The sequence below is a fragment of the Erinaceus europaeus genome, chromosome 17, assembly GCF_950295315.1.
Source record: "Erinaceus europaeus chromosome 17, mEriEur2.1, whole genome shotgun sequence".
Classification (NCBI taxonomy): domain Eukaryota; kingdom Metazoa; phylum Chordata; class Mammalia; order Eulipotyphla; family Erinaceidae; genus Erinaceus; species Erinaceus europaeus.
Window position 1 is genome coordinate 74,191,473 of NC_080178.1, and position 17,141 is coordinate 74,208,613.

The following is a 17,141-nucleotide window of genomic DNA, read 5'->3' on the forward strand; positions in this document are numbered from 1 at the left end:
GTTCTTTTCCGCTGCAGGTTACAGCAGCAGGGAACACGCAGAGGTAAAGCCACCAGTGAATGGTGTCCTTGTCCTCTACCCCACCCAGCGTGCTGTGGGGAGGGGGCAAGAAGCATGGGACTTACTCCCAGACGTGTCTGCATACCTGCCTGGCTTGCGCAGTGAGCGGCAGGCAGGCAGAGCTGCAGATATGTTTAGCTCAGGTTCACAGAAGGCCAAGCACACATACATAGATAGCTACCCCCCGGAACCGCATGCATGGCACACAGTCTCACATGTGCAAGAACCAGAGTGTGGACACACTCCTCTGTGGACACACAGATACACATGTGCATATACCCATGTAGCCACATTTGCTATGTGTGGGGGCCACTCCAAGCTTCCAGTCAGCCTCTGGGGCCCAGGTGGGGTACAGTGGGACTCTGCTATGGCACCCAGGGCCCAGAGGAGCCTGGAGGGGTTTTCAAGTACTTGGAAGCTGGGGGCATAGGTGAGGACAGTGTGCGAAGCCCCCCCCCCATCTGTCACCTGGCAGCTGCCACCACCTAGCACCTTCGCCCAGAACCGTGACAGTGTGATGCTCAGGTCCAGTGAGGGTGGGGGAGTATAGACAGGTGACTGGCCCCTGGCAGGTTACTTACAACGCAAGCAGCAGATATATTGGTCTCCATGGTGGTCAGGGCCGAAGCCCCTGAGATGCTCTGGGCAGTGGCTGAGCGCCCAGACTGCTGGGTGGTGGCTTCTCCCACAGGCTGTGCTGGGGCCTGAGGGCCTGCTGAGGTTCCGTGGGCCGTGACCAGCTGAGGGAGCAGAACCAGGGAGCTCTCCCGGGAGGCTGTCCTGGCAGAAACTCGGCTTGTGGGGGAGGGTGTGGGGACCCGTGGGGCCGTGCCCGCCCAGAGGCCCTGGCCCTCTGTCACAGAGGAAACAAGAGTGTGGGCCACAGCGGGCATGAACTCTGTGGGCGCCCCCTGGGCAGAGCCGTATATCAAAGTGGGCAGAGACTCTTGCTCTGTCAGGGTGGTCATCCTCTCTGTGGTGCTTCCTCGGGGGCCCACAGAAACAGTGGGGGCTGCCCCCTTAGTCATGGCCATGACGGCAGAGGTGGGCAGAAACAGGCCTGGGTCTATGCCTGTGGCCTGAGGGGCCGTGTGCTTGGGTGTGTCTGTCTGGGCAACTGAGGTGAGAGACAGGGCTGGGCTGAGGGTCCCAGCTACTGGAGTGGTGGCCATGGAGAGAGCTGTGGCCTGCTGTTGGAGGGAAGAGGTGACAACAGAGCCCTTTGTGCCAGGCATGGCCACCGGGGCAGATGTGGCCACCTTGGCCAGGGGCAGGCTGGTGTCGGGAGGCAGGCCCGAGAGGACCCGGGGTGGCCTCGTGGACTTGGGTAACATGGAGGGTGTGGCTCCCAGCCCGTGAGCAGCCGTGAACATGCCGGGGGCAGCCGGAGTCCCTGGGGGTGGAGCTGGAGACCTGATGTCTGTGGCAGTGGGCCTGGGAGTGTGGGCTGAGGCTGTGGGGACTGGGCTTGGGTGTGGGGACTCAGGCAGGCCCATGGGCTGGCTGAGCCCCGGCTGGACTTGCTCTGTGGATGGCACCATGTCCGGTATCTTAGTCATCAAGGGGCTGGCAGGTTCTGTTACAGTTCTGGCCTTCACAGGAGCGCTGCTGGGACTGAAAACGTTCTGGGTTTGTACAGGCTGGGAGACCCCTGTCCTGTTCACAACTTTTGTGACGGCAGGTGTCTGTAGAGCCTCATGGGATCCCGAGGAGGCGGAGGCCCTGGAAGTCGCTCTAGGAGAAGCCGAAGACCTGGAGGGGGAACTTGTAGGCAACTCCTGGCTCAGGAAAGGCTGGAGGGGGGTCGTCCTTACGGGCAAGGAGCGGAGCCCTGTGGCTGTCACTGCTTTGGTCATGAGTGGGAAGTGAGGTGCAAGGGATGACTGGGAGGAGATGGTGGTGTTGGGGTGCTCTGCCGAGCTCACAGTCACTCTGGCAGCCTCCACAGCACCCAAGTCAATGCCAGGGGTAGGTGCCCGCCCTGACGGAGGGGTGTCTGCCGCAAGGGGTGTCAACTCTGAGGCCCCGGGAGTGACCGGGAGGCTGGCAGTTGCTGCCTTGCTGGTCAGGGTCTCTGTGGGTTGTGCAGGGGGGTTCGATTCAGGTACCCCCAGTGACTGCTGCACAGTGGCCTGGGTGGGGCCCGGGGACAGTGCTGGCCCCTTAGTGGCTGCTGTGGGTGGGTTCAGGATGGTGGTGAGTGGGGTGGTCAGGGTGTGCAATGGCCTGTGGGAGGGGCCTCTAGAGGTTTGCTGTGGAAAACGCAGCTCCTTGTCACTGAGGGTCAGCAGCTCTTGACCAGGGGGCTGGGTTTCCTGTCTGGGGGCCTCCGTGGGCACCTTCAGCATGGGCTCCACACCTACAACAGAGAGAAGACGGGCCCAGACAGTGGGGTGACTGCCAAGGCTCCTGGACTGCACGTGGTGGAGAAAGGCCATCTGGAGCCCCTGCCACACATGTGTGATGCCTCAGAGAAGCCTCCAGAGCCAGGACCCCATGACAGTCCCTGCCCCACTCTGGGTCTCAATTTTCTCTCTGTGACATGAGAAGTTGGACCAGGTCTCCGCCAGCCTCATGGAGTCCTTCCAGAGCCCTTCTGCTGAGCCTTCTTTTCCAGGGCTTTGGGGCTCTGAGCATGGCTGGCCAGGGAGACCCCAGGACTCACAAGGAAATGCAAGGACAAGTGGGGTACGCAGGCCACTCACAGTCCTCCAGGTAGACACATCTCTGCGTGACTTCATCCAGGACCCTGGGGGAGGGGCAGGCGGGCACACAGCCCTCCACCCTGAGAACGGAGCAGGTACTCAGTGGGGGTGGGGGCATGGCCTTCCATGGAGACTGTGTGTAGCACAGGCGCCCAGACTGGCTGCCACACACACTCTGTCCCTCAGATGGGAAAGAATGTACATGAACAAGGCCTGCTGGGCACACACGCAGGGGGTAGGTGGGTACATGCTCTCAGGCCTCCTCTAGGGCTATTCTCACGCAGTCTCACACGACCCTCATGCCTGCTGACCATCTCTGTACACACAAGCGGCAGAGGACATCAGTGCTCCACCCAAGTGCACACACTCAGTTGCACCAAGACCCAAGCACGGGCAGCTCACACACACACACACACACACACACACACACACTCATGTCTGAAAACTACACAAACGCGCCTGGCTCCACGCCCCCTCACCTGGGCACATCCCGGCAGCTGGTTGCCTGTGGGTCCCGGCAGGTCTGGAAGCAGGGGCTGGCACAGGCATCATAGCGCCACTCACAGGCAGGGTAGCCAGCCCCCCGGGGCTTGGCATCTGGAGAGACAAACATCACACACCCCTGGTCCCCAGTCCTAATACTGAGACTGGACACTAGCTCTGGGTCCAGTGAGAGAGCCCCGAGATCTCCCCAGACCAAATCAGCCTGGACCCATGTATGTGGACTGAGGTGAGCTGGTGGGGCGGAGGCTACTGGGAGCTCCCTGGAGCTGGGCTTTACAGCTGGGCCCCTGACCTCCCCATATGGCGGCCCTGACACCCTCTGTGGTCTTGTGGGCAGACTTGGCCTGGGCACAATGGCCTCTCCCCTGCCTGCCTCTGGTCTGACCACTTGGGGGCCTCAGTGGAAGGGTGAGGCTTGGAGAAAGCTCTCTCCCCTCTCACCCAAGGCCTTGTGAGAAGGGAAGAGACAGGAAGAGAACAGCTCTCAGCCATACTCATCCCATCTGTCCTTCAGGGTCCTGATGGCCAGTGTTCCCTGGCAGGTGCAGCTCATCCAAACACAGCCACTGCCCCCCACAGCAGGACTGACAGCAGTAACAGTCAGCAGTGAGACTGCTCCAAGCACTCAGCTCCACAAAGTCACTTTATCATGGCTGTGTCCAGAACTACTGATGCCTCCATTTCATAGATGAGGAAACAGACCCTGAAGAGGCTGTGGCCCAGGAGTGGAGCTCCATCATAAGCTCCACTTGGAAACATGAGCCTGCACAGCAGACAGAGGGAGCAGCCCCACACTGGCAGCCCCTTTCTGATGCCCTGGCCCTCCGCACTGTGGCCAACTGTGAAGAAACCCCCTTCCCCAAGATCCTTGAGATCAAAACCATAACTCACACTGGCAGGTGCCTACTCGGTGCCAGGCCCAGAGCACAGCCCAGAGGGCCCACTGGGCCGTACGACCACCTTTGGAGCCAGTGCCCACCTTGTAGGCAAAGATGCAGTTGGGGGAGGGGCTTTCCCCTACTAGCTGAGGAGCAGGCCTGGGGACGTGTCCTCAAAGTCAGGGTTCATTCCACTCTGCCCAGGGACCTTCAGGGCCCCCCACCAATACAACAAATGATAAATCTGCCGAGGACGGGGCCCCTGGCAGACTCAGTAGGGAGCTACTGAGTGTGAGTTGGTCAGATGTGTTCCCTTGTCCCCAGGGGGACAGAAAGAACGAGAGAGGCTGCAGGTTGTTCTCAACTGGGTGTCCCAGCAGTGCCCCAGTTTACAGGACAGGCATGTGCCCCCATCAGCAAGAAACTCGAGCCACAATGGCTCCTTACCTCATTTCCACAAAGGCCGCCCTATTTTTAGACCCTGCAATTGGCCTGTGGGACAAGGCAGGGTCCAGGAAGCCACACTGGCCAGGGCTCGCCAGGCCATCAGCACAGAGGCTGAGCCATCACTGTCCCGGGCGAGAGTCCACCCCTCAGGGGGGCCTGGGAGAGGGAGGCAGGTAATCGAGAGGCTGATACCCACCCAGAAGGCTGAAGAGCGTTCCCCGGCGGAACGCCTCTGTGTGCTGGTACTGCCTCAGGGCCAGCGCCGACCCTGAGGCGGAGAGGAAGGACCCGGGCTCTGTCAGGGACTCCAGAGCTACCAGGCCCTCCTGCCACGTCCCTCGGTGCAGAGAGAAAGAAGCGTGGCGGTGAAAGGCGTCACTGCCTCGCCACTTGGCCAGTTCCAGGGAGCCATTGGCGGTGACGACGAGAAAGAAGTTGGGTCTGCCTGCTGCCTCCAGGGACACCACATCGGGGTCTGCAAAAGTTGGCAGAGAGAGGGGTCCAGAGGACAACAGGGCGGACTCAATGCCGAGCATGGGCACAGGACGAGTGGACCTTGGCCTGCCCGGCCCCTTTCAGGGAGAAGATGGGAAGCAGCTCGTGAAGGCTGAGGCACGAACCCAGATGCCCATTCTCCCCAGGGGCAGGGGTTGGGCCCCAGCATCCTCCCTGCACCCCCAGCACCTGCCCCCTTATACCCTATGCTGGAGAGGGCAGAGGAGGGTGGGGAGGAGGCCTTACCATGGGCCTTGGCCTTGTACAGAGCGCCTGTCAGCAGGAAGTTCACCAAGGCCCCTGGGGTCACATCCTCTGCACTCATTAGGACGATGGCACTGCCCTTCACAGCCACCAGGGCACCACCAGCCGCCAGACTGGCCAGCCGGTAGGGACCTTTCCCCAGAGCTGCAGAGGAGGGCCCAGTTGGCAGTCTGCTCTTCCTCAGCCTCTGCCCACCCTCCACCCTACTTGCCCACCCTGTGGGGGGAATGAGTGGGCGCCAGCAGGGTGTTTATTGTCACTCCCTCACCTCAGACCTTGATTTTTAATTCTATTTACTTATTTTGCCATTGGGTTACTGCTGGGACTCCATGCATGACAAATCCATGGCTCCCTCCAGCCATTTTTCCTTTTCTTATTTTGATTGAGAAGGGGTGGGGAGGGGGAGAGAGACAGAGAGAGAGAGAGAGACCTGCAGCACCACTTCGCTGCCCATGAAGCTTCCCCTCTGCGTGTGGAGACTGAACCCAGGTCTTTGTGTATGGAAACGTGTACATTTTACTGGGTGTGCCACCGCCCAGCCCCCAGGGAATTTGATTTTTTTTTTTTTTTTTGCCTCACTGGGGCTTGGTGCTGGCACTGCAAACCCACTGCTCCTGGTGGCCATGTTTCATTTTTATTGATAGGACAGATAAATTAAGAGAAGAGGGGGAGATTGAAAGGGAGAGAGAGAGACCTGCAAATTTGCTTCACTGCTTGTGAAGCATCCTCCCTGCAGGTGGAGAACTGGGGGCTCGAACCCAGGTCCTTGTGCTTAGTACTATGTGCACTTAACTGGGTGCACCACCGCCCAGCCCGGGACTTTGATCTTTAAAGAGATCCCAGTCCCTGGTGGGAACTAACCCTCTGCAAACCACCCAGATCATCTTACAGGGAATCTAGGACCAAAACCACATAGTGGAGGCAGGGCATCTGGTCCCCCCAGTGGTCTCCCAGTACACCTGGGCCACTCCTGAGATGCCCTCCTACCATTCACTGCCCCAGCTGGGGTCACCTGCTCGCTGCCCACCCAAGGCCAGAAGGGTGAAGGCTGGGAAGCTTGGACTCAACACAGGGGCTGAGTTACTTCTTTCAAATAGGCGTCACTCGGGACAGACAGGTTTCTATGGCTGTGAGTACCCATCCGGGCTTTCCAGACAACTGCTATGGTCTCAGGACAGGCCTCCCTGCCCCACCCAGCACTTGCCGGGTCACTTTCCTAGTCACAATCCTCCCAGGAATCCTCACGGCTCCCTACTGTCCTCAGAACAGAGCCCAGTAGCCCATCTGGAATTCAGGGCCGCTGGCGCCCCACGCCGCCTCCACCCACCTCCCTGCTGCCTGCCTCCATCCCCCTGAACCTGTCTTGCTCCTCCTGGAAGGCCTCATGCTCCATGCCTGCTGTCCCACCCACTCAACCACCCTCCCCACCATCACATGCCTAGAAAACGCCCATAGCACTCCAGGCCCAGCTCAAATGTTACCTTCTCAGTGAAGCTGTCCATGCACCCCACCCCTGGTGTCCCACTGCCCCACCCTGGTGTCCCCCTCTACAGGCTAGTCATGGCTCTTCTGCTGAAGGTCTGTCTCCATCTCTCCCCACTAGAAAGACAGAGCCATGCAAGTAAATAAACAATTAACCATCCACCCTCAGGAATGAACCAACAAACCCGGGTATGTTGGTGGTGTTGGTATAAATACTCCCCCAAGGGGGCAGTTTGGAGCTGAACATGGAGCTAGAAGCACAGCGTGGGTCCCAGCCTGCCAGCAGACGCTTCAGGCCCTGGACTCAAGCAGGTGCTCTCCCCTGGATGCCCAGCCCCCTCGAGGACCAGTGGCCAACGCAGATGCCGCAAGGAGTGGCAGGCTGTCTGGCTGGGTGGGTGGAGGGTGCTAGGAGCAGCCTGCCTTTGCAGGTGACTGCCAACTGCCACCCAAAATGCCACGGGAGGGAGGGAGCCACTCACAGCTGACCTGCTGAAATGTCATGACTGATGTCAGGCTGAGCAGCCCCGAGGGCTGCCCTTCTCCCTTTATGGAGCCATTTCTTTAAAGGATCAGGTGTTGGGGCTAACAATTTGGTGAGGTACAGACACTACTCAGCCCTCACCTCCCAGCTAACTGGGGTCTTTCTCAGTCTCCCCCCACCATTTCACCAGCTACAGTCTCTCTGCAGAGATGTCCCCCAAACCAAATCTGATGAAGCAGGTGAACCAGGACCAAGCCAGCAGCCATGCCCGTGCCCCTCCTTCTGGCAGGATGTGCCTGGGAGAGACGGCAGAGAGGCTCAGAAGTCACAGATCAATGATACTAGGGCCTGATATGCATTGAACCCCACTGAGGTCAGCCTCCGACGCAGCTGGACAGATGTCATCACTGAAAACTCCTGGTCACCCCCCTCATCCCAGACATCAGGAAGGCTGCCCTCGGTGAGCACAGGCCCCCAGAAAGCTGGCCTGGATAGGGGCTCAGGAGCTGCAGGGTGGAGGTTCCAAGGTCCCCTGGGCACCCCTGTCAAAGCTCTCTGCTGATGGCATCCTCCTGCCCAGTGTCTCATTCTACCAGGCCAGCCTGACTGTGGGCATGGCTGGCAGTGCCCAGCCCACACTCCTGCACTAGGGAAGACGGGCTCACCTTTGTTGAAGAAGTCACAGTCATAGGCTGGAAGAGAGAGACACAGATTTCTTGAGACATCGTGGCCAGGACAAAGGTCCCTGGCATCCCAGCTCTCCGTCCTGTCCCGAGCTGGGCCAGCAGCCCTGCCTGCTCAGCTCCAAGGTTTGGGTGCAGACAGTGAGCTCAGATGTCTTAAGACACAGTCACTACCAGGGCTCCTCTCTGTGCACGCAGCAAAAGGGGCAAGGCCTGGACCAGAGCAGACTCTTGCCTGTGTCAAATGAATGATGGGGGTGGGGGGAGTATTTTGTATGGCTCAAAGGGCAAGATTAAAACTAGAGGTAGGAAACTCCACTCAGAATGGAGCCAGAGGGCACGGGAATCACTCACGGGGGAGGACACGTGTCTTGTCATGCCCTCTCCCCATGTAAAGTCCCCACAGCACTGCCAGTCTGGGAGAAAACTCTGCAGCTGCTGTCTCTCTAATATAGGCAGGAGGGATGCAGCCATATATGCACCAGACTCACTGAAAAGGGCTTTTTAAAATGTAGGTTAAGGCCTTGGATACGTGCGAGAAAGCAAGCACAAGACAGACAAAAATCAACTTCTCAAGAGCCTTGATGGACAGTAGCCAGGCACCTCCAGACTTCTCCAGGCCCCTCTGAGGGGTAGGGAGCCCATGAGGCCAAACGTGTGCTCCGTGCGCCCTCTAGTGGTGCCCTCAGCACCACCATCCGGCCCCTTGAATTGCTGGGGGGGGGGGGGGTGGACTTAGCAGTGGGCACCTGCACAGGGGGTCTCAGGCCAGGAGCCTGATTAGGAGAGCCCAGCCATGCAGCTTGGGACAGAGGCTGAGCAGGGGTCTGCATCAGGGTCCAAAGGAGCCCCAGCCTCACCCCCCGCACAGGCCCAGTCCAGTCCCTTGTATTTGGCACTGTCTGCCGGAATGAACGCCAGGAGGCAGAGCACTGGCCCGCTGTGTGTGGCCCTGGGACCAGTACCTGCTTCCCCTCATCTGTGGACTCAGAAGAGTGAACTAAGTCTGCCCACAGGCACCCCCACTGTCATCTCCCTCGGGTGACGGGTCTGGACACTCACGGCAGAGGCGTGGGGTCCGCCAGTCCACGGCCACCCCAAGCTGGCAGCACTGGTGGGCATAGGCAGACACGCTGGCACAGAAGCACTCACAGTCACCGCCCCGGCTACAGCCACAGGTGTCTGTCAGGCAGTTGGAGTAAAACCAAGTCACATCCACCTGGAGGGGGGCAGAGGGCAGAGGGCAGATCATCAATGCTAGTCCTGCAGCTTCTTGGCCGACTACTGGGCCTTGGGGAGCTGCACAGACTTGAAGGGGCCACAGGGGGAGAGGGTGCGATATCTGTGCAGGGTGAGGGCAGAGAAGAGCAGCCTGCACCAAGGACAGCAACAGTCCCCAGGCCCAGACAGACTCCACTTAGCCAGCTAAGCTTCCCCTTCCCAGGCTATCCAAGTCAGGGGTCAACAGTGGAGCCACCAGCCAGAGCCAGGGGCAACCATGGCCTGACTGAAGCAGCATTCACGGCCCTGGCAGGGCCACAGGGAGCTAGCGAGCTAAGCGCTGGCCCTCCTGTCCACTGCAGGCCAGATGGGCAGATGCAGGGCTGAGGTTCACTACTGGCAGGGCTTTTCATCTGGGAGGAGGAGCCAGCCCAGTGGGCTTGGAGGGTGTGTCTCCATCGTGAGAGGAATCAGGACAGGCTGGGCTAAGCTGGCAGCAGGCGTGGGACACAGAGGTGGGTCTCCCCTCTAGATGTGAGCTGCATTGCTCAGAGCCTGGGGAGGCCTGAGAGCAGACGTAGGCAGGGGGAGGGGGCAGGGGGTTCAGGAGAGGTCGAGGGCAGAATTGACTCACCACAGGGTGGCAGGTCTCAAACACCTCACTGAGCAGGACACTACACTCCTTTTTAGCAAACGGCTCACGGAGAGGATTCAGGACACATGTGTCCCGGGGGTCGAGAGTGTCCGGGCACTGTGGGGGTGGGGAGACAAAGGCAGGGATGGTGGTCCCCTCCCCCAGTGCCTACTGTGGAATTCCAGGTCAGAGCTCAGTGTGAACCCCCAGCCCTGTCTTCTAATGCTCAAGTCCTTGGCTAACCCCTCTCATTGAAAATGGGCGGGACCCACGATAGCTTCAAACCAACAGAAGAGGGCGCAGGTGGTGGGGTGGACCGGTGGTGTGTGCTCTCTGCAGGGTGGGTATGGTGTGTGCTCTCTTCTTCTGGGTCTGAAGAAGCAAATGGCCAGGGAAGGGGAGCCTCACACAGCTAGAAGGGTGTGCTGTTGCTTGGAGCGGAGGGTTGTCTCTGGCCATCCACTAGCAAAACAATGGATGCTCCTGGTGCTATGGCCTTGAGGCACTGTACGCTGCCAACAACCTCAGGAGAAGGTGGGAAGCAGATCCCACCCCAGTTGGGCCTCCGGATGAGAACCCAGCCCCCAACCAACAGGTTAGTGCAGCCAGTTCTCAAAGCAAGAAGCAGGACAATCCATGCCCTGACTCCTCAACACAGAAACTCAGATACTCAGGAGTGTGGCTTGACTTCGCTAAGTCTGCAGTGGCGCAAAGCCCACAGGCACTGCACACATGTCCGCTGAACCTCTCCCCTCACATGGACGTTTTCCCTGGAGCCTCTACTCAAGGGCAAAGCCAAAAGGGTTGAAGAGAGAGAAGTAACATCAGGAGGTGTGAGAGAACGGGAACGACACTGGCTAGCAGCCTATTCAGCTTGTCTGAAGTGGGAATGAGGAGGGTTGGGTGGTGGCGCATCAGGTTAAGCGCACATAGGACTAAGCACAAGGATCTGCCAAAGATCCCAGTTCAAGTCCTGCTCCCCACCTACAAGAGAGATGCTTCACAAAGCAGGTCTGCAGGTGTTTGCCTGTCTTTCTTTCTCTTTCCCTCCTTTTTTTTTCTTTTGCCTCCGGGGTTATTGCTGGAGCTCAGTGCCGGCACTGTGGATCCACTGCACCTGGCAGCCATTTTTTACCCACTTTACTAATAGCACAGAGAGAAATTGAGAGAGGAGGGGGAGATAGAGAGAGAAATAGAAAGGTAAGTGCCTGCAGATCTGCTTCACCACTCATGAAGCACCCCCCTGCAGGTGGGGAGCGGGGGCTCGAACCTGGATCCTTGCACAGTTCCTTGAGCTTAGCTATGTGCACTTAACCAGGTGTTCGACCTCCAGGCCCCCTCTCTCTCCCTCTCTTCCCCTCCTCTCTCAGTTTCTCTGTCCTATGCAGGAAAACGGAAGGGGGAATGGCTGCCAGGAGCAGTGGATTCACAGTGCCAGCACCGAGCCCCAGCGATAATTCTGGAGGCAAAAAAGAAAAAAGAAAAAGAAATAAATAAAATGGGGGTGGGTTAGAGTATGCTTTTGCTTTCCTCTTCTGTGCCAGCCCTAGTGCCAGGCCATGAGGGCACAGAGATAGGGCAGATGCTCACGCTTTCCCAAGCCTCAGCTTCACCGAAGTGGTCACCTGTCCCAGAACAGAGACTTCTCCCGACCCGTCCTCCCACCAAACACTAGTCCAGAGCAGGCAGGTAGCCCAAGTCATGAGACAGGATGGGCGGTTCTTGGGCAGAGCGTAAGGCTGGAAGCGCAGGTCAGAGGCTGGGTGGCCAGGTGCAGCCTTAGTGATCCACCCCCCGCCCATTTCCAGATCTGGGCACAGACCAGTGTCCATCTGCACAAGGACTGTGAACCAGCTCTATGAAGCTTTACCTCAGCTACAGCCCAGCTGCTGCCAAACTCCTGGGGGTTCGTCAGCTCAAGGTTCTCTGGGGTCCTCATCTCATTGATGGTCTTCAGGTCAAAGTTCCCACAGAGACCCGCCAGCTGTCCCTGAAAGAGGGACAGACACCGTGGGCTGCAGGCACACCAGCCACCGGTGAGCCCTGGTGGAGAGGTCGCCAAAGCCCAGGGGTCTGCCATGTGTCCCAAAAGGGCCCTGGGTCAGATGAATGGGGCTTACAGTTAATGACATTTATAGAATCTTCCCATGTTTCAGAGCCACTATCTGCCCTGATGCAGCTTTCTAGTCCTGTTGTCAACTCTGACATCATCTTCCCAGATAGTACTTTCAGCATGTTAGCTGTCAGGCTCAGGCAAAAATTAGTAAAGTCATGGGCCCCTTGGAATATACTTAAAATAGACCTACTAGCTTCTTCCAAAATGGAGACCCAAATCCCATCTTCTATACTCTGACCTTTAGATTCCTGATTATTAAACAATTCGTTCTGCTTTATATCTTAATGCTTTTTCAGCCACCAAGTTGCAGATGCTACCATGATGCCAACCTGACTTCCCTGGACAGACGACCTCACCAATGTGTCCTGGAGCCCCACCTCCCCAGAGCCCTGCCCCACTAGGGAAAGATAGAAACAGGCTGGGGGGATGGATCCACCTGCCAACACCCATGTCCAGTGGAGAAGCAATTATAGAAGCCAGACCTTCCACCTTCTGCACCCCATAAAGATCTTTGGTCCACGCTCCCAGAGCAATAAAGAATAGGGAAGCAGGGGCTGGGTGGTGGTATAAACGTGGTTGAGTGCACACCTTATAGTGTGGCAAGGACCCAGGTTCAAGCCCCCAACCCCCACCTGCAGAGGGAAAACTTTGTGAGTGGTGAAGCAGGGCTAAAGTTGTCTCTCTGTCTCTGTCCCTCTCTATCCCCCCCTCCCCTCTCAATTTCTGGTTGTCTCTACCCAATAAAGATTTGAGAAAGAAGAACACAAATAGGGAAGCTTCCAATGGAGAGGATGGGTCATGGAACTCTGGTGGTGGGAATTGTATGGAATCATACCACTCTTATCCCATAATCTCATCGATCATTTTTCTAAATTTCTAATAGCAGAGCTCACACGAGAATGTCCTAAGTGGCTTCAGGCTAGAGCTCAGGGCCCCTGGAGGGCTGTCCCTGCCTGTGAAGTCACCTGCCACTGTGGTCCGGCCTGGATGTGTACTGTGGTTCTCTGGTCCCACAAGAGGGTGATGTGCTCATGGGGGAAATGCACCAGAGTGAAGAACCCGGCTCGCCACGTGTGGACCTCCTGTGTCTTGTCCAGGAAGCTCTCTGGACTCTAGAGGGGGGCAGAGATGGCCATTCCTGAGATGCCATGCCCCCCAGTACCTGAATCATCCACCTCTGTTCTGCCTCCCTCGTGCTGACACCGACCTCTGCGTTCCGGATGCTGAGTGAGGGAGGAATTTAAACTAGACTCCACGAGGGCCGTCTATGTCCTCGGCCCTCTCCTGCCACCCCACCCCCCCCCCCAGCCCTGTGCACCTGCACCTGGTCTCGCCAACCTCACCAGCGCGGGCCTTACAGGGTTTCCCGAGTCATCCTCAAAGATGATGAGCGAGTTCCCAACACTGACAGACATGAGTTTTCTGCAGATGATGCCAGAGCCGTAGCAGTTTATGTTTTCTACAATCACAGAGAAGCTGACGTCTGACGTGCTCTGAGGACAAAATAAGTGAGTTCCATCAGACTGGGGCAAGCAGGGAGCCTGCAGAGGGGCACCGGCCCTCCGCTCAGCTGATGGGACGTGCAGGTGTGGGCAGCTTGCACCTGTTCCAAGCTGTATTTCAGTGTCAGGGAGCCCAACAGAGCATCCAGCTGGCTCTCCCGACCAGGGAGCGAGGGCTTCTGCACAGAACTCCCCCAGCATGCGGTCTCTCCAGCAGCTCAGAACCCATCTCAAGAGTTCCACTGACTAGCTGTGTGGCACTGAACTAAAGACCCAGGCACTCTGTACTGGGGGGGGGGGGGTGTACACCTGTTACATGGCTCAGAAAAACACAGCAGGGCCAGGCAGTGGCACACCTGATTAAACGATCTTATCACCATGTGCAAGGGCCCGGGTTCGAGGCCCTGCTCCCCACCTGCGGGGGGTAGGGGTGCTTCATGAGAGGTGAAGCAGAGCTGAGGTGTCTCTCTTTCTCTCTCCATTTCTTTTTTAAATTTCACTGTTTAAATTTCTTTATTGAGGATTCATGGTTTACAGTCAGCAGTAAAATACAGCAGTTGGTCCATGCGTAACATTTCTCAGTTTTCCACATAACACTCTAACCCCCCCCACGAGGTCCTTCTACGCCATCATGTTCCAGTGCCTAAACCCTCCCCCGCCCCTTTTTACTTTGGTGCAGTACACCATCTCCAGTCCAAGTTCTGCTTTGTGCTTTCCCTTCTGTTCTTATTTTTCAACGTCTGTCTGTGAGTGAGATCATCCCATATTCATCCTTCTCTTTCTGGCTGATCTCACTTGCCATGATTCCCTCAAGCTCCATCCAAGATGGGGTGAAGAAGTGAATTCACTGCTGGGATTGGCAGCAAACCCCCCCACACACACAGTTTCTCCAGGTTCCCCATGGAGCCAGGGGCACAGGACCCCCCCACCCCAGCTTCCCCAGGTTCCCCATGGAGCCAGGGGCACAGGACCCCCCACCCCAGCTTCCCCAGGTTCCCCATGGAGCCAGGGGCACAGGACCCCCCACCCCAGCTTCCCCAGGTTCCCCATGGAGCCAGGGGCACAGGACCCCCACCCCAGCTTCCCCAGGTTCCCCATGGAGCCAGGGGCACAGGACCCCCCACCCCAGCTTCCCCATGGAGCCAGGGGCACTGGCACACTCAGAGGCTCACCTTGATCAGGTGGACCTTACAGGCCCCCACGAAGTCGAAGGGGAGTCCGTCGAAGGTGCGGTAGTGCCGGTCTCCGTAGGCAGTGCAGGTCGAGGCGCAGGGGTGCAGCGTGCACTGGAAGGAGCCCTGCTGGCACACGCTGGAACACACCCACCCAGACAACTCTCGGGGCTATGCCCCCACCAGCCCTAAGCCCGCAGTGTGAGCACCAGAGGGCAGGACTATGGATCCCCTAACCATATAGGTGATGCCAGTACTCAGAAAAGTCAAGGAGCACACATAACTGAGACTGAATCCAGAAGCATTTGGCTCCAGAGTCCACAGCCGTTACCACTCAGATGGCTCATTCATTCATTCATTCATTCATTCATTCATTCATTCATTCATTCAACAAATATTAAGTGTCTAGCATATCCCAGGAATTATTCCAAGTATTTAAGTTACATTATTAAACAAAATGGGGGTGGGGTGGGGTGGGGTGGGGGAAGCTCTACCTCTCCGAAGCTTATATTCTAGAGGGGGAAGGTGAACACCAAACAATAAATAAGTCTGGGGGCCAGGTGGTGGCACACCGGGTTAAGCACACACATTACAGTGTGCAAGGAGCTGAGTTCAAGGCCCCGGCCCCCACGTGCAAGGGGAAAGCTTCACAAACGGTGATGCAGGTCTACAGGTGTCTCTGTTTCTCTCTCTCTCTCTCTCTCTCTCTCTCTCCCTGTTTCCCTCTTCCTTCTAAATTTCTCTCAGGGGCTGGGTGGTGGCACACCTGATTGTGCGCACATGTTACGATGCCTAAGGACCCAGGTCTGAGCCTCTGGTCCCCACCTTGGGGGGGAGCTTTGTGAGTGGTGAAGCAGGGCTACAGGTGTCTCTCTCCCTATCTCCTCCTCCACTCTTGATTTCTGATTGTCTCTATCCAATAAATAAAGATAACATATAAAAAAAAGTAAAATTCTCTCTGTCCTATCAGATAAAATAAAGTTTTAAAGAAAAGAAAGATAAATAAGTAAGTCTAAGTCAGTAATCAGTAGTGTATTAAAAAGTGAGGGGAGTTACGGGGAGAAAGAATCAAGGATACAGGGGCAGGGGTTGCAGTTTGCACTCTGCAGGGAGCTCTGGGGTGCATGTGAGAGAGACTTAACAGACGTGAGAAAATGGACTCCATGCATGTGGTTCCATGTGTCCATACACACATCTCTGTGGGCAAACTCACATCCAGGTAAAGCCTCACGGAGTCTTTCCTCACAGACACTTGCATAGCCACACAAACCTTCAGAGCACACAGACACACAGCCGGATGTATCTACGGCAGTATAACAAGAGCGTGAAGGAAGGAAGGCTAGACTCCGCTCGAGGATCTTTGCAGTCCTCAGCTCCAGCTAGACACGGGGCCTGGGGGAAGGCGGACTCACCAAGTATGGCAAGGAGACAGGACCCTGTCCCCGGGGAAGTATTCCTTCCCCTTCCAAGTGCACGGACACTCCGAGGGCAGGAAGCAGGCGTCCCCGTGTCTGAGCAGGCTGGGCACAGCAAACAGATGGTCAGAGGAGCACCCTCCCCACACCTGGCACCTCTCGGGTCTCCCTGCATCCACCTGGTGTCCTGTGAGCATTCACTCTAGCAGAGGCTGGTCTTAGACTGCCACCTTCCTGAGGGTATCCGACAGGGCTCCAAGGTACCCAGTAAACTAGGAAACACCCAGACTTAGCCCAGCTTAGAAGCCTCTGCCGTCATCAGAGTGCAAAGCTGTCTCAGCGGCCATGACCACCCTAGGCAGGCTGAAAACTGTTTGCGGCCTAGGTAGCAGCTGTGGACCATGTGCCTAGGCTGTGCACAGAGCAACCGGCTGGCTTGTCCTCACAGAATTTCATGACTTACTATAAAGCTTTAGAAATCAAGACAATGTGGTATTAACTGGAGTATAGACAAATCCACAAAAGAGAATAGAAAGTCCAGGGACAGGTGGTGGTGTACCTGGTTGAGTGTACATGTTGCAGTACGCAAGGACCCGGGTTCAAGGCCCCAGTCCCCACCTGCAGGGGGAAAGCTTTGCGAGTGGTGAAGCAGGGCTGAAGGTGTCTCTCTGTCTCTCTCCCTCTCTATCATCCCCTTCCCTCTTGATTTCTGGCTGTCTCTATCCAATAAATAAATAACCATAATAAGAAAATTTTAAAAAGAGAATAGAAATCCTGAAATTACATTTATCTATCTAATTGGTTTCCTACTAAGGTACAAAAGCAATTCAATAGGGAAAAGAAAATAATTTGATTTTTTTTAATGGGGCTAAGATTGGCATCCATCAAAACAAAATGAAATGAAAACTGATTGCATTTTGCAAAATATATTGATTTTAGAGAAATTACAGCATCACATGTACAATCTAAGTCAGTAAAGTCCCCAGTGAAGAGCGTTTTCACCACTTTGGAGCTGGCAGAGGTTTCTTAGAAGAGACATGAAGATTACTGATCATGAAGGGATGTAAAGATAAATTAGA

General features: G+C 56.6%; 1 protein-coding gene across 1 annotated transcript in view; it reads right to left on the reverse strand.

The window, feature by feature from the left end:
• The window catches only part of OTOG (otogelin), a 76,119-nt gene that overhangs the window by 23,522 nt on the left and 35,456 nt on the right, over positions 1–17,141 (reverse strand). Inside the window, exons 24-36 of the mRNA XM_016185077.2 lie at positions 16,060–16,167; positions 14,648–14,786; positions 13,332–13,466; positions 12,939–13,085; positions 11,728–11,847; positions 9,858–9,974; positions 9,065–9,221; positions 7,985–8,011; positions 5,336–5,497; positions 4,791–5,069; positions 3,245–3,362; positions 2,766–2,845; positions 642–2,419 (exon numbers count right to left, since the gene is read on the reverse strand). Coding sequence (XP_016040563.2) covers positions 642–2,419; positions 2,766–2,845; positions 3,245–3,362; positions 4,791–5,069; positions 5,336–5,497; positions 7,985–8,011; positions 9,065–9,221; positions 9,858–9,974; positions 11,728–11,847; positions 12,939–13,085; positions 13,332–13,466; positions 14,648–14,786; positions 16,060–16,167 — 3,367 coding nt within the window. The remainder of the gene's footprint in view (positions 1–641; positions 2,420–2,765; positions 2,846–3,244; positions 3,363–4,790; positions 5,070–5,335; positions 5,498–7,984; positions 8,012–9,064; positions 9,222–9,857; positions 9,975–11,727; positions 11,848–12,938; positions 13,086–13,331; positions 13,467–14,647; positions 14,787–16,059; positions 16,168–17,141) is intronic.